This window comes from Epinephelus moara, chromosome 1, assembly GCF_006386435.1.
Source record: "Epinephelus moara isolate mb chromosome 1, YSFRI_EMoa_1.0, whole genome shotgun sequence".
Lineage (NCBI taxonomy): Eukaryota > Metazoa > Chordata > Actinopteri > Perciformes > Serranidae > Epinephelus > Epinephelus moara.
This window is the reverse complement of record NC_065506.1, coordinates 43,283,528-43,295,611: the sequence shown is the minus strand read 5'-3', so window position 1 is coordinate 43,295,611 and position 12,084 is coordinate 43,283,528. Positions and strand designations below refer to the sequence as shown.

General features: G+C 41.2%; 1 protein-coding gene across 1 annotated transcript in view; it reads right to left on the bottom strand.

Annotated features, from left to right (window-relative positions):
• trpm5 (transient receptor potential cation channel, subfamily M, member 5) overlaps positions 1–9,097 on the bottom strand; it is a 30,880-nt gene extending 21,783 nt beyond the window's left edge. Inside the window, exons 1-7 of the mRNA XM_050051146.1 lie at positions 9,071–9,097; positions 6,001–6,068; positions 5,779–5,874; positions 3,044–3,200; positions 2,766–2,946; positions 2,172–2,347; positions 1,864–2,041 (exon numbers count right to left, since the gene is read on the bottom strand). Coding sequence (XP_049907103.1) covers positions 1,864–2,041; positions 2,172–2,347; positions 2,766–2,946; positions 3,044–3,200; positions 5,779–5,874; positions 6,001–6,068; positions 9,071–9,097 — 883 coding nt within the window. The remainder of the gene's footprint in view (positions 1–1,863; positions 2,042–2,171; positions 2,348–2,765; positions 2,947–3,043; positions 3,201–5,778; positions 5,875–6,000; positions 6,069–9,070) is intronic.
• Positions 9,098–12,084: the final 2,987 nt, after the last annotated feature.

Below are 12,084 nucleotides of genomic sequence, written 5' to 3'. Positions count from 1 at the left end.
CAATGTGCTAAGGTTTCCCAATGACAACTTTTCACAACAGTGGCCTTGGAAGACAATAAGAAGTAACTGCAAAGCAAGTTTTTGACCACTGTATGCCAGAGCAATGTTTGTGAGAGTGGGTCCCTGTTTTGTTTGTATCTTACTCATGAGGATAGAGACAACGTGATATACATCCCTGATGTGCCTTTAAGCTGCTCCACTGACTTACAAAAAAGCAAAGCAATGTCCCTGCAAATGCAGAGAAGACGGCCGCAAGCTGGCACATATGGCAAAATTTATATTATATCCATAATTTACATTATTTAAAAAAAGCTGCCTTTACAAATGTTTCATGAGGAAGGAAATACTTAGTGTATTTCCTTCCTTTTTTCTTCCATTTTCAGGCCTCAAGGATACACAGAATGTACTTGGTGGTGTAAACACAATTTTTGTTTGTTTACAAGAAAACTCAGCAGATTACCTTTGATTACAGAAATCTTGTAAAGTAGCACCAGTCATCTATCTCAGCTAAATTGTGGATTAAAAACAAAGAATACTAAAGGGACGAGAGCTGGAAAACACCTAATGCTTGCCAGTCTGCTCACTTGCTGTTCTTAAGAGACAGTTTGTATTTCAGTCTTAAAAAATAAATATATTTTTTTTACTTCCCTAGGGCAGTGAAGAGTCCATAGCACAGAATTTCAATTGCAAGACGCACTGCAAAACACAGCCCTGCCTGAGCAGATGTGCATTTACTCAGTGACAGCACTTGTGTAAAAATTTAAGGCATATGATTTTATAGTAAGCCATATGAAAAGGATATAAAATATGAAGCAGGGCTTTTAAAAAAAGCTAACAGTGTATGACGCAGCCACCTGTACTACGAACAGCTCGACAGTGAAATAATGCTTACATGCATCTATAATTTAACAACCGTTTCTCTGAATGAGTGCTCCTACTTTTAATATTTAAGTACATTTTACTATTTATATTTTTTTAATTATAGGATTTTATATAAGTACATGCAGGGCTTTAAAATTTAACTAAGTCATTTTAGATTCTGCTGTTAAGTAACCAATAACGTAACCTGACTCTAATGGAGCTGTATGTAGGATTTAATGGCATCTAGCAGTGAGGATTGAAGAATTGCAACCAGAGTAATCTTCTCCTGTTTGTCAAGAGTGAATTCCCTGTTGGGATTCCTTCAGGGTTCATTGTTTAGAGGGTGTTTACTGAGAGCTAAATTATCCACAGAGGTCTCTTCCTCTCAAAGACAAACAGTAAAAATTTCACATTAAAAATCAGTGTTTCTCCAACACAGTTCTGCTAGTTGCAGATGGGCTGCTAGCCTAGCAACTGCTAATGTGTGTTCACGTTTTTTCTCTGATAACTTAAGATCCAGACATTCACAAGGTTTTTACCGGGAACTGAATTATCCACAGAGGTATCTTCCTCTCAAAAAAAAATGGACCTGCTGATTTAAAATGCCAGAAAGACTATAATGAATTATAATAATAATACAGTTTCATGTTAAAAATCTGTGTTTTTACGGTGCTGCGGAAGGGCTGCTAACTTCAGTTAATGGTGTAAAAACACGAAACACAAATGGCGCAAGAGCTCTGGCTCTTGGGCCAGTGTTTTGTTTGTCTGCTCTGGGCTACCGTAGAAACATGGCGGTGCAATGTGGCAGGATCTTTTGACAAGGACCTGCTCCCTGTGTAGATTTAAATGACTCATTTTAAGGTAACAAAAACATGATGATTCTTATTTTCAGGTGATTATTCACCAAAGAAAACACGAAGATTTATTAAATTCCATTTCTGCCGATGTATCCCCCTAAATCCTACACACTGGACCCAGCAGCAGTGATCTAAAGGGCTTTACCTCCATAACCAGTCCGTTGAAGGGAGATATGTTTAAGCAGCTTCACCCTCATTTCACTGGTGGCTCCTGGTCTGTTTGGATCCTCCTCCACCAGCACAAAGTGAGAGTGGTTGCTGTCCAGGGAATACACAGACCCATGAGGCATGTCCTGTGGCTTGTATGCTGCAGGCTCATCCGCCTTGAGAGCATAAATAAAGGTATGCAAAAAGACAGGAGGACAGCATGAACGCATTGATGTGAAATGTGGAAGTCATTGCTCATAGATGCTGCCGCTGTTTTCTGTAGCTCTATATTGTATGTGCAGACACCTTGGCGTAATGGCTGGTGAGCAGTGCCTCTCGGTTGTGGATCATGTTCCAGGGTGCGATGCCAATGGCCACGACACGGACTTTAGATGAGGTGCTGGCCAGCGAGTGATCCCTCACTGCCTGGCCCAAGTGCTTGGTGATGCCAAAACGCAGGCCGTTAGTCAAAATCCATGCACCTAGAGAACAGAGACGCAGTGTGAATGTGTGTGTCTGTATGGTATGGACAGATTTTTGTGCACTTGCAAGTGGGAAATGGGGGGAGCAGAAGCAAGTCTCCAATATGTGCATGTATCAGACCAGAAAGTTGTGTTCTGGATTCATATAAACAGCTGTCATATTGGTTGTGATATTACATTAATAGCTTATATGCTTATAAAGCATTCTGTGTTAATCCTCCTTACAAGCACTGAGTCATCATTTTACTCATCATGCAATTCAAAAAAACATGTTGATGCATCTAAATAAAAGGCAGGATTTTGGATGTGTTTCTGGTGACTCTGCTGCCAGCCAATAGAGGGCAACAGAGAACCAATTCTCTATCACTGGCTGTTGATTGCAAAAAGCCAAGGCCAGTTTTAGCCCCTTGGTTACAACCTGTACTCTGCGCAGCCTTCACAAGTCCTTTTCTCAGAGTGTCCCTGAGCCAGGGCTTCATCTGAGCCACTTCATCTCCTCCCACCAGGGCCACAACCAGGTGTGGGGGAGCAAGGCCCCAGTCCTCTGTCAGCATCTGGTAAATCAGGACTGGGTCTGTGTTGCTGCGCACCCTCACAAACTGGATATAAAAAGACAAGTTGATATGTCATTATCCTGCAAACTTTTTCTGTGCTGTTATATAACCTTCAGTATTTGTTATTTTGAGTTGTTTTCACCTTTCCTCTTGTCTTAGTAGAGCCAATGAAGTCAATGTCGCCCACTCTTCCAGCGGCCCAGTGACTCTTCTCCTTCTTCATTCTGCTCGCCAGACCTCTGGCTACATTTTCCAGCGTCTCATCCACTGTAGAGCAGCAGGAACAGCCCAGCAGGACACTAAGAGAAACACACATTCACTGAATATGTGTACTGTATTTTACAGGCCTTTTCCACCAACACACAGTAGTGAAAAACAAACCTCTGCTGTGGCCCGATCTCTGATCTACTGCTCACCTGGAACATCCCTCTCACTGTGTTCCTCATAAAAATGCACCAAGACTATTCTCTCTTCCCGCTCTCCCGTCGTGTAGCAAGCATTTAAATGAGACTCTGTGGAATCCCGGGCCATCTTCAAACGCAGTCTTAAGACTCACCTCTTACCTCTACAGCTTTTTAGTCTCCACTTGAAGAAAAAAAACAAAGATGTAATCTGTCCTACAGCGCTTAAATGAACCTGCTGCAGTAAGTTGTAGTTTTGTCGGCCAAGGAGGTTACTGTGTTGTTCTGTTTGCTGGTTCAGAAGCTGCTCAAAAAAATTCTGTGAATTTGCAGGAAATGTTTTGGTAACTGGCATATGTGAATGATCCCCAAAGGTATGTTATGTGCCATATTTGTCTGATACATAATTAGACATAACTCACTAATCTGTGCTCTCACCGAAGTCAATGTGATGTCACAAGATCGCCGCCATCTTTCTGTGTGTTCTGTGGTCTGTATACTGCTAAATCTTGACTGAGCTCAGTGTTTCATTCTTTCTGGTTAATTTCACAACACTGAGTTACATTTTGATGGAAGAATATTGAAATCAAAATAGTGTTTGATTGTATTGAAGCCCTGTCTGGTGATCTAAGGCAAGATATGAGAAAAAACTCACCCTGTTTGGCCTTGAATCATGTTGTAGGTTGTCTTATGATACCACACTACCTTCACGCTCGCTTAAGAAATGAGTAAAGTGACATTAAGAGTATGAGTAAAGTAATAATAATAATAATACATTTTATTTCTGGGCGCCTATCATGACACTCAAGGTCGCCTTGCAGAGTAAAGTACAGAGTAAAATACAATAAAATACAAAGTACAAGATAATTCATCAATATCAGTTTAAAAAGCAAACAAAACAAACATAAACAAAACATCTGTTCAGGCTTACCCACTCAAAGAGAGAAGGAAAGCCTGAACAGGTGAGTTTTTTAGCCTGGATTTAAAGTGTGGTAGTGAATCAATATTTCGGAGGTCAGGGGGGAGTGCATTCCAGAGCTGTACTTTAAACTGGCCAATCCTGGGCTAATAACGAGCTTGTCAGTCATACAGCCAGTCACCCAGCTGCTCTTTGGCATGTTGGCGTCTTGATGTCACAGAGAAAAGAATCTTAATTTGTTGCTTTTTTCAGCAGTTCTCTGCACTGCCACAAACAGTCCCAGAAGTGATCGGTGAGAATAGGTCACTATAACCCTCTACTTTTATCCTCGATTAAGCAAAGCCCTAGCTTTGTACAGTAACACAATGCATATTATGTTAAAGCATATCCAAATGCAGAGTTTTGGGGCACTATGTGATATACAGAGTGTATTAGTTGTCTGGACAAGGCCGGCGGTTAGCAGCTAATGGTGCTAGCTCAATACAGAATTGCAGCATTGCTCACAGAGCTAACATTGCTTATCAGGAGGGACTGGAGGGTGGGCACTACACTTTCGCGATGATGCCGTCCCAATATCAGTGGTAACCAACACATTCTCACTCCGACCTCGTCACATATTGACATTTGGTCATGGACTTTCCACGTCCAGATACGATGTGAATGGTACCCTGGATGTGTTGGTTGTTGACGTTGTGTGACGTTGTGTCAAGGTCTGCATGTTACATGCATTGTCGTCTTTCAAAATACACTTTTGTTTTCACAGAAAACATAGAGTCTCCATCAAAATAAAGGCACTGCGTCTGTACAACACCGCAAATTGATGTTTTTTTTCCTCCAACAACTGACGCAAGGGGTTAGGTTTAGGAAGAAAGAACAGGGTTTGGCTTTAGAATCTTACGGGATGTGAACATTGCTCTCCCGCCCACTCAACTCGGACTTTCGCCGCCTTAACCGTTCTTGTTCCTCTGCGTTTCCTCCTGACGCCTCCGAGTGTCGTTAAACTACAGCTTTTTTCGTCAGTGTCTGATGCCGCAAGTCACTGCCCAAGCGCCAGATTTTGACAACCTCGGAGTAAGACTGGGTCGTGATGACCGCTGTGTGAGTGCAGTGCAAAGTGGCCATGATGAGCTAACCAGTGCGATACACTCATGCACTAACATGCACATACACCAGACCAGCCAAACCACAGAGGGAATATGACTTCATTCTCTGCTCAGGGCCCCAATACTCCACTCTATCCTTACACAGCTAATGTTGTTTTGCTGCTATATTAACGGTCTGAATGTCACAGGCCTACAGACCTTTAAAATTCTATACACTTGTTCTATCATTGACTAATAACTAATTCAGATTGATTTTGATGAGGTATTTTGCTCTGTGGTTTGGCTGCTTTGTCCATAATCTGCCGTATCAAGAATGCAGCACTTTGCTCTCAGTATTGAACAGAAAGCATTCTCCTCTACAGCCAGAGAATTATGACCAGCTCTCATGAATAATTTAAATAGAAAACTATACTTAGAGTTAGTTAAGACTTCTCAGTCCAGTACAAATGTTTACCTCCTGTAGCACCTCTTCCACTCATGGAGCCTGCTGAACGCAAGTCTGATCTGATTGCTTGCAAATGATCCAGTGGTGAATTCTTTGTTGTGAATACTGAACAGCAGTGTAATTTGTTTCAGATAAGAGCTTCAGACAACTGTCCTGAATGTACTGGACTTCCTGTGGAGGAAATAGGCGCCCTGTATCTGTCTGTGTTGTCTTTGACCTCTACAAACACACCTGTGCTCCTCGGACCACTCCAGTACGTCCCCGCATCGCAGACACCGTGTCTGTGGCTGCAGCGTCCCCTGCAAACAAATGAACACACACATTATGTCCATTTTCCTCTAAATCCATTGTGACTCACTCACCACTCTGCTCAGAGGGGAAGGCTCTTAGAAGTACTTGTGGTCAATGCAAAGTTGGCAGAATTTTCATCCTCGCTTCATATGCAAAGTGCTTCCTGCATGACGTTTGAACTAGAAACACACAAAACACTCACTCATATACATGAAACCAAGAAAACTGGGCCACAGTACTGCGGGCACCCACCAGCATCTCTCAACATAAAACCCCTCTGATACTATGTCTGATGCGAATGATGTATTTACGTTTTATTAAGCGGTGTGGAATGTGCATTTGACGTTATGAGTTGGTTTATACATAGTTACTGTTGTACAATGAAAACAGCCACAGTCTGTTTATCTCTCAATGGTTATTTTCGTAGAAATAAATGACACCGAGTTCAGGAAGGAAAGTCATTCATTATTGATAAGATTATCCGTTTGCCTGAGTAAACACAGACTTTTATCAGCCAGCCTTATTTGCGTGGGCCGTTGGTGGAAGATGATTAGAACAAAAATGCAGCACAAGCGCATATTTCTTTCATGGAAAGCCTCTGTGTGTACCTTGAATTAAGGAAAGGGTTTTAATAGAATCGTGGTGCAATGGTTAACACACAGACTGAGAGTCAATTTGTGTTTAGCCATCTGTTTTAATGTAAGCGAGCAGCTTGTTGTGGAGGCCTTTATTTGACTACAGGTTCTGGATCTGGGAGGGAAAAGACGATTGGTTATGCAAACAGGGCGATTTGCATGCAAATGTACGGACACAGGCACCCTTGCACACACACAAACACACACGCTTTACATCTTGCTTGAAGTCTGGCATAATGAACTTCCCTTTTCTCAAGCTGAGGAGATGATGATCTGGGATGTTTTGATCTATTTCTGTAGATTAGCAGACAGCAAACACACAGCTACAGTATGCCTGTAAAACTGTAGGCCCTTTTTAGACACATGTAGAGACCTCCTTTGAATTCAAAAACACGTATTCATGAGATAAGAGCAATATGTTTCACAATCAATATTTGGTTTTGAATCTGAATTTTACATCACCCACAAATATTGTCAGGGGGGGAAGAAAATTGATCTTTTGCTTAAAGTGAAGGCAAAGTGAGGCAAATTTATTTATGTAGCCAATTTCATACCCGAAGGCAACACAAACTACTTAACACGTTACACAGGTAAAAGCACAAGGAACAAATGATTAAAAAAAATACAAAAGCAAGCATGCGAAGAAAGCACAAAAACAATACAGTAAAAGCAAACACAGAAGGACACAACAAGTAAAACAAAACAAACAAACATCAGAACAAACAATCAAAAGCACGCAGAATAAAAGCAATAAAACAAACTAATGCATTAATTTTAAATTCAAAACAAAATGAATTAAAAGCAGTGGTAAACACGGAGGTTTTTTGCTTGGATTTGAAAGTAGTCCGCATTGTTTTAAGTCTTTGCTCCTCTGGCAATTTGTTCCACATTTGAGCACAGAAACTAAAAGCAGCTTCACCATGTTTGGCTCTGACTCTGGGAGCAGCCAGTAATCCAGAATCAGCCAACCTGAGAGGTCTGCTAGGTTCATACTGGGTCAGGAGGGCTGATCTGAAATATCTTAGAGCTAAACCAGTCAGTTATTTATAGGCAAGCAATAGAATTTTGCCATCAACCAAGAGAGGTTAGACATTGCTGCATTTTGATATACGTATGCAGCTGGGTGACATACGGATTGCTTGCTTGGGTTTAGGGATGTAAGAACTGGTCTGAAGGTAAGAAAACATTCAGAATTGAGCACAATTAATCTTTAAAGGAATAGTTCAGATTTTTTGATGTAAGGTTGTCTGAGGTTCTCATCCATAGACAGTACACTACATACAGTAGATGTCAGTCGGCAGGCTGGAGTACGACACGGAAGCTAAGCAATATAATCCTGTGGATGGGAGTCAGCAGCTAAAAATATTTTAACAACCTAAAAAAAAAGTTCCACCTTATAAAAAAAAAAAACATATTGCTTGAAGTTTCTGACATATTTAGAGTATTTTTACCGCTTTCCCTCTCCTTCTGACAGCCTGTTCCGACGGGGAAGCTGTTAACGGTTTTGGGTCACCATCTATGCTTTCGTCAAAGCCGTCCAATAATAGATTGTGTATAAAAGTGTGACACTACATGCCAGGATGTCAGTGAAAAATGCTCATGTTCTTTGTTCAAATCATATTTTGAATACCACTGAAATCTGTAGCGCTGTGCATTATGAAAATTGCGCTACAATTGCGAAATTGTGGAAAACTTTACAACGAATCATGACAAGAATTCACTAAATAAAAGCTAGCGAATAAAGTCAATTATGAATATGACCAACTAGTGTTTTGGTTCCAACTAGTAAGGAACTTTGAATCGACTAGTCGACTAAGCGCGCACATCCCCAATTGGGTCAGAGGAGAAATGTATTAAAATATGTGTCTACGTGTGTTATACCTGTGCAGAAATACTGTATACGTGAGCACTTCTCTTCAGGTGAGGCAAAGACCAAACCAACAACTTCTGCTTTACCTTCAAGTCAAACTCTTCAGCTGTGCAATAACAGCCCCCAGTTGTGAAATTCTCCATTATACAACACATAAATCATTGAATGTATTGCTTTTTCACCTTTGACATACAATGAAGACGTGAACCTGTGTATTATTAATTAACAGACACACTGCGTCAGTGGTGTATTGGAAACTAAAGGCAGGTATACAGAGTATATCCAACACCATCCATCAGCCGAAAAGCCAATGGAATATATAAGAGTATACCCACTTCCTCCTCTGTAACCTACCCATCTATTTAACTACCACATTACTTTACTGCTTTATGTAAAAACATTGGTCATCCTGCACATTACATTTTCTAATTTACCAGAATTAATGTAGACGACCCCTGCAATGATGAACAGAAAAACATGCTGCTGCTTCACTCTCCATACTCACCAGTGGAGTGCCTTGTCTCTCCTGCATGGCTCAAACAAAAGTTCCTCTCCTCTAGCTGAACCACACCTGAGGGCTTTTCCTTCACAGCCCGCAGGTGAACTACCTGGGCTATCAAAGGTGGGGCTCTCCCTCCGGCCAACCCCTGGCATGACTGCACCACTACTTTGCATGTTGGTCAGCCAGCCACTGCAAATTGATCCCATCCGCACCATGTACACCTGCTGCCCTAATGAAACACTTAAACACTTTATTGTTAGAGCGGACAACTTTGTGTTCATTTTCTGCATATTTTTTTGGCACGTTCGCGAACAGCCACAGAATTACAAGTCCAAATTTCAAAATAGCACAGCAGAAAATAGACTCACATAAAAAGTGTAATTTCTCCTATGAGCTTCAGCATTGATTCTCACTCTGTCAATGTGGCAGCTCTGCAATATTTAATACAAACTGAATGGAGACAAATGTGTAATATATATCAAAATAACTGTCAGATGAATTCCAGATTAGTATTGTGCTCTATCATAATGTGCTGGTTTAAGTGGCTCTATGTAAAGCTGAATTTCCTCTCTCAGCCGTCACAATAAAACAGAGAATACGAGAGGCGATAGTTTATTAGGGTTTCGGCTCAATATGCCGACCATGTATTCACACTATTTGCATTTCTGGCGTTAAAGGGCCCTGTGAAGGTGTGAATTTAGTCAGCGGTGGCTTAAAGCTTGGAGAAGGGGGCTTGAAGGTCAACAGACTATTCAGCAAAATGAAGGTGGGTAAAAATGAACGCCCCCTCCCTCACAACACCATTAAAGTGCCCTGGTGCAAGGCCCATAACCTCCAACGTCTCCAGTGGGGCTGCTCAGTCGCCAGCAAATTGTGAATGTGTTCAAAGGGATACGTAAACCCCCAAAATGATTTCTTGTACATCAGTTACTTACCCCGTGTTATGTTGAATTCATGAGGGAAACTTTGTTTTTCTTTTTTTTTTGGTTTTCTTCCCCCAGTGAACAAAAAAATCAAAAAATGGAGGAAGTTCTTGAGGAATTGAAGTCATAGGTGGTCTATCTATCAAACTGTGCTGTCCATGCAGTAGGAAGACACAAATACTTTCAGAATTTGTCCTACATGACCAGAGAAAACAGAGATAAAGGGCTGATGCATTTGCTTTTGCTCAAGAGGTAGAGAAAAACTACAAGGATGCACTGAATTAACCCTTTAAAAAATTGGTTCCCGACCTTTTTCCTTTGAGGGCCTGTTACACCCCACCCCAGGGCGGCCCTATGGGACAAACAGAACTCCACCCGAGATAACCACATAAGACATCTTGAAAACACAAATCTATGGGATTCATTCACAAATAAAACAAGCAAACAGAAAGACAGTAATATTTACAAATAATGAAAAGTATAATGTAAAGCAGTTGTCAATAGTAACTTAGATTTACATATTCCAAGTGGGAGGAAGTATAAACTTATTAAATCCCGCCCCTTCTCCATAAGTTGTTGAGTGAAATGAAACAGACAGCTTATAAACCTATACCTTAAACCTATTAAACATATATATTTTTTACGTTTTCTAACGTCTCCAAACGCGCTCCAAACCGGCTGCCAACGCCTGTTCAAGTCCCCGTCCGGACCAAAATATGGAGCGTGGACTGGTAGCTGGAGAGGTGCCAGTTCACCTCCTGGGCACTGCCGAGGTGCTCCTGAGCAAGGCACCGAACCCCCCAACCGCTCTGAGCGCCTGTCATGGGCAGCCCACTCTGACATCTCTCCACTTAGTGCATGTATAGGTCCAGTTTGTGCATGTGTGTGTTCGGACCTGTGTGTAATTGACAAACAGAGTGAAAAAATTGAATTTCCCCTCGGGGATTAATAAAGTATATAAAATTAAAAATTAAATTAAAAATCAATAAGGCCTCACAACCCCCCATTAAGCTTTGGCTCCCCCAAATGGGGTCGGGGCCCCTAGGTTGATAACTACTGATTTAAAACACCTATGACTTTAATTCATCAACTGTCATCATGGTTTTCCTTTAAATGTGTGAGTGAGAACAGGGCCGTCCTGAAGAGTCTCGTCAGAGCCACCAGACGTCATTGACAAAAACAGTCATTTTAGCTCGCTGAACACAGGAGCTGCTGCTTTACCGCTGCCTCCATCAGTTAGTTTGTGTTATTGTGTGACTTTGGTGAATAACCAAAGTTACACAATACCACAAACTAACTGTCTGTAGCAGCAACAAAACAACAACTATTCAAACACAGTGGCCTCTCAAGAAAAACAAGCACGTCTCTGTCACCACATTCTTTATGGTGCCCTTAAATTCATCGATGGATATAAGTGTTTCGAACTTTAGATCTTTTTGAAGATTGCTCCATGTCCAAGGCACAGAGCAGGAGGATGCAGTGCTCCCTAGATTTGTTCAAACCCAGGGTACATTGAAAAGCAACCACTTGGAGGAGTGTAGCCAGTAACTACCAGAGCTGACACACAGAAGGGTGCAACAGTAGGCTGGAAGTTTGCCCAATATTGCCTCATAGATAAAAATATAGGTGGCTAAAATGTGTTTTGTTGCTGACCCCTCCACAGCAGTAGACTGCCCAGCCTATGGGACTCCAGTTTGCAGGGGGTATATAGAGTCTATGGACAAGAACGCCATACAAACCCATTTCAAAAAATCCGAACTATCCCTTTAAACATTGACCAAAAATTATGACATCATATGAAACATTTAAAATCAATGAATGCATTTTTAAATAACCAAACTGTATTTTAAATACTGCTGAAATCTGTAGCACTTTGCATCATGAGCATTTTACTGCAACACATGACACAAGCTGCTCCTCCTCAAGATTCTCAGCACAAGTTTACAAAATCACTTTAATCAAGTAGAAATTATAATGTAATTAACATATAGTAGCATAATTGATTTGGGTTTCTGAAGCAACTGCAGAGACAAGAGCCTTTTTACCACTGTGATCTGTGGGGAAAACTCTTCTTTCAATTGGTAAAAAAGCAAT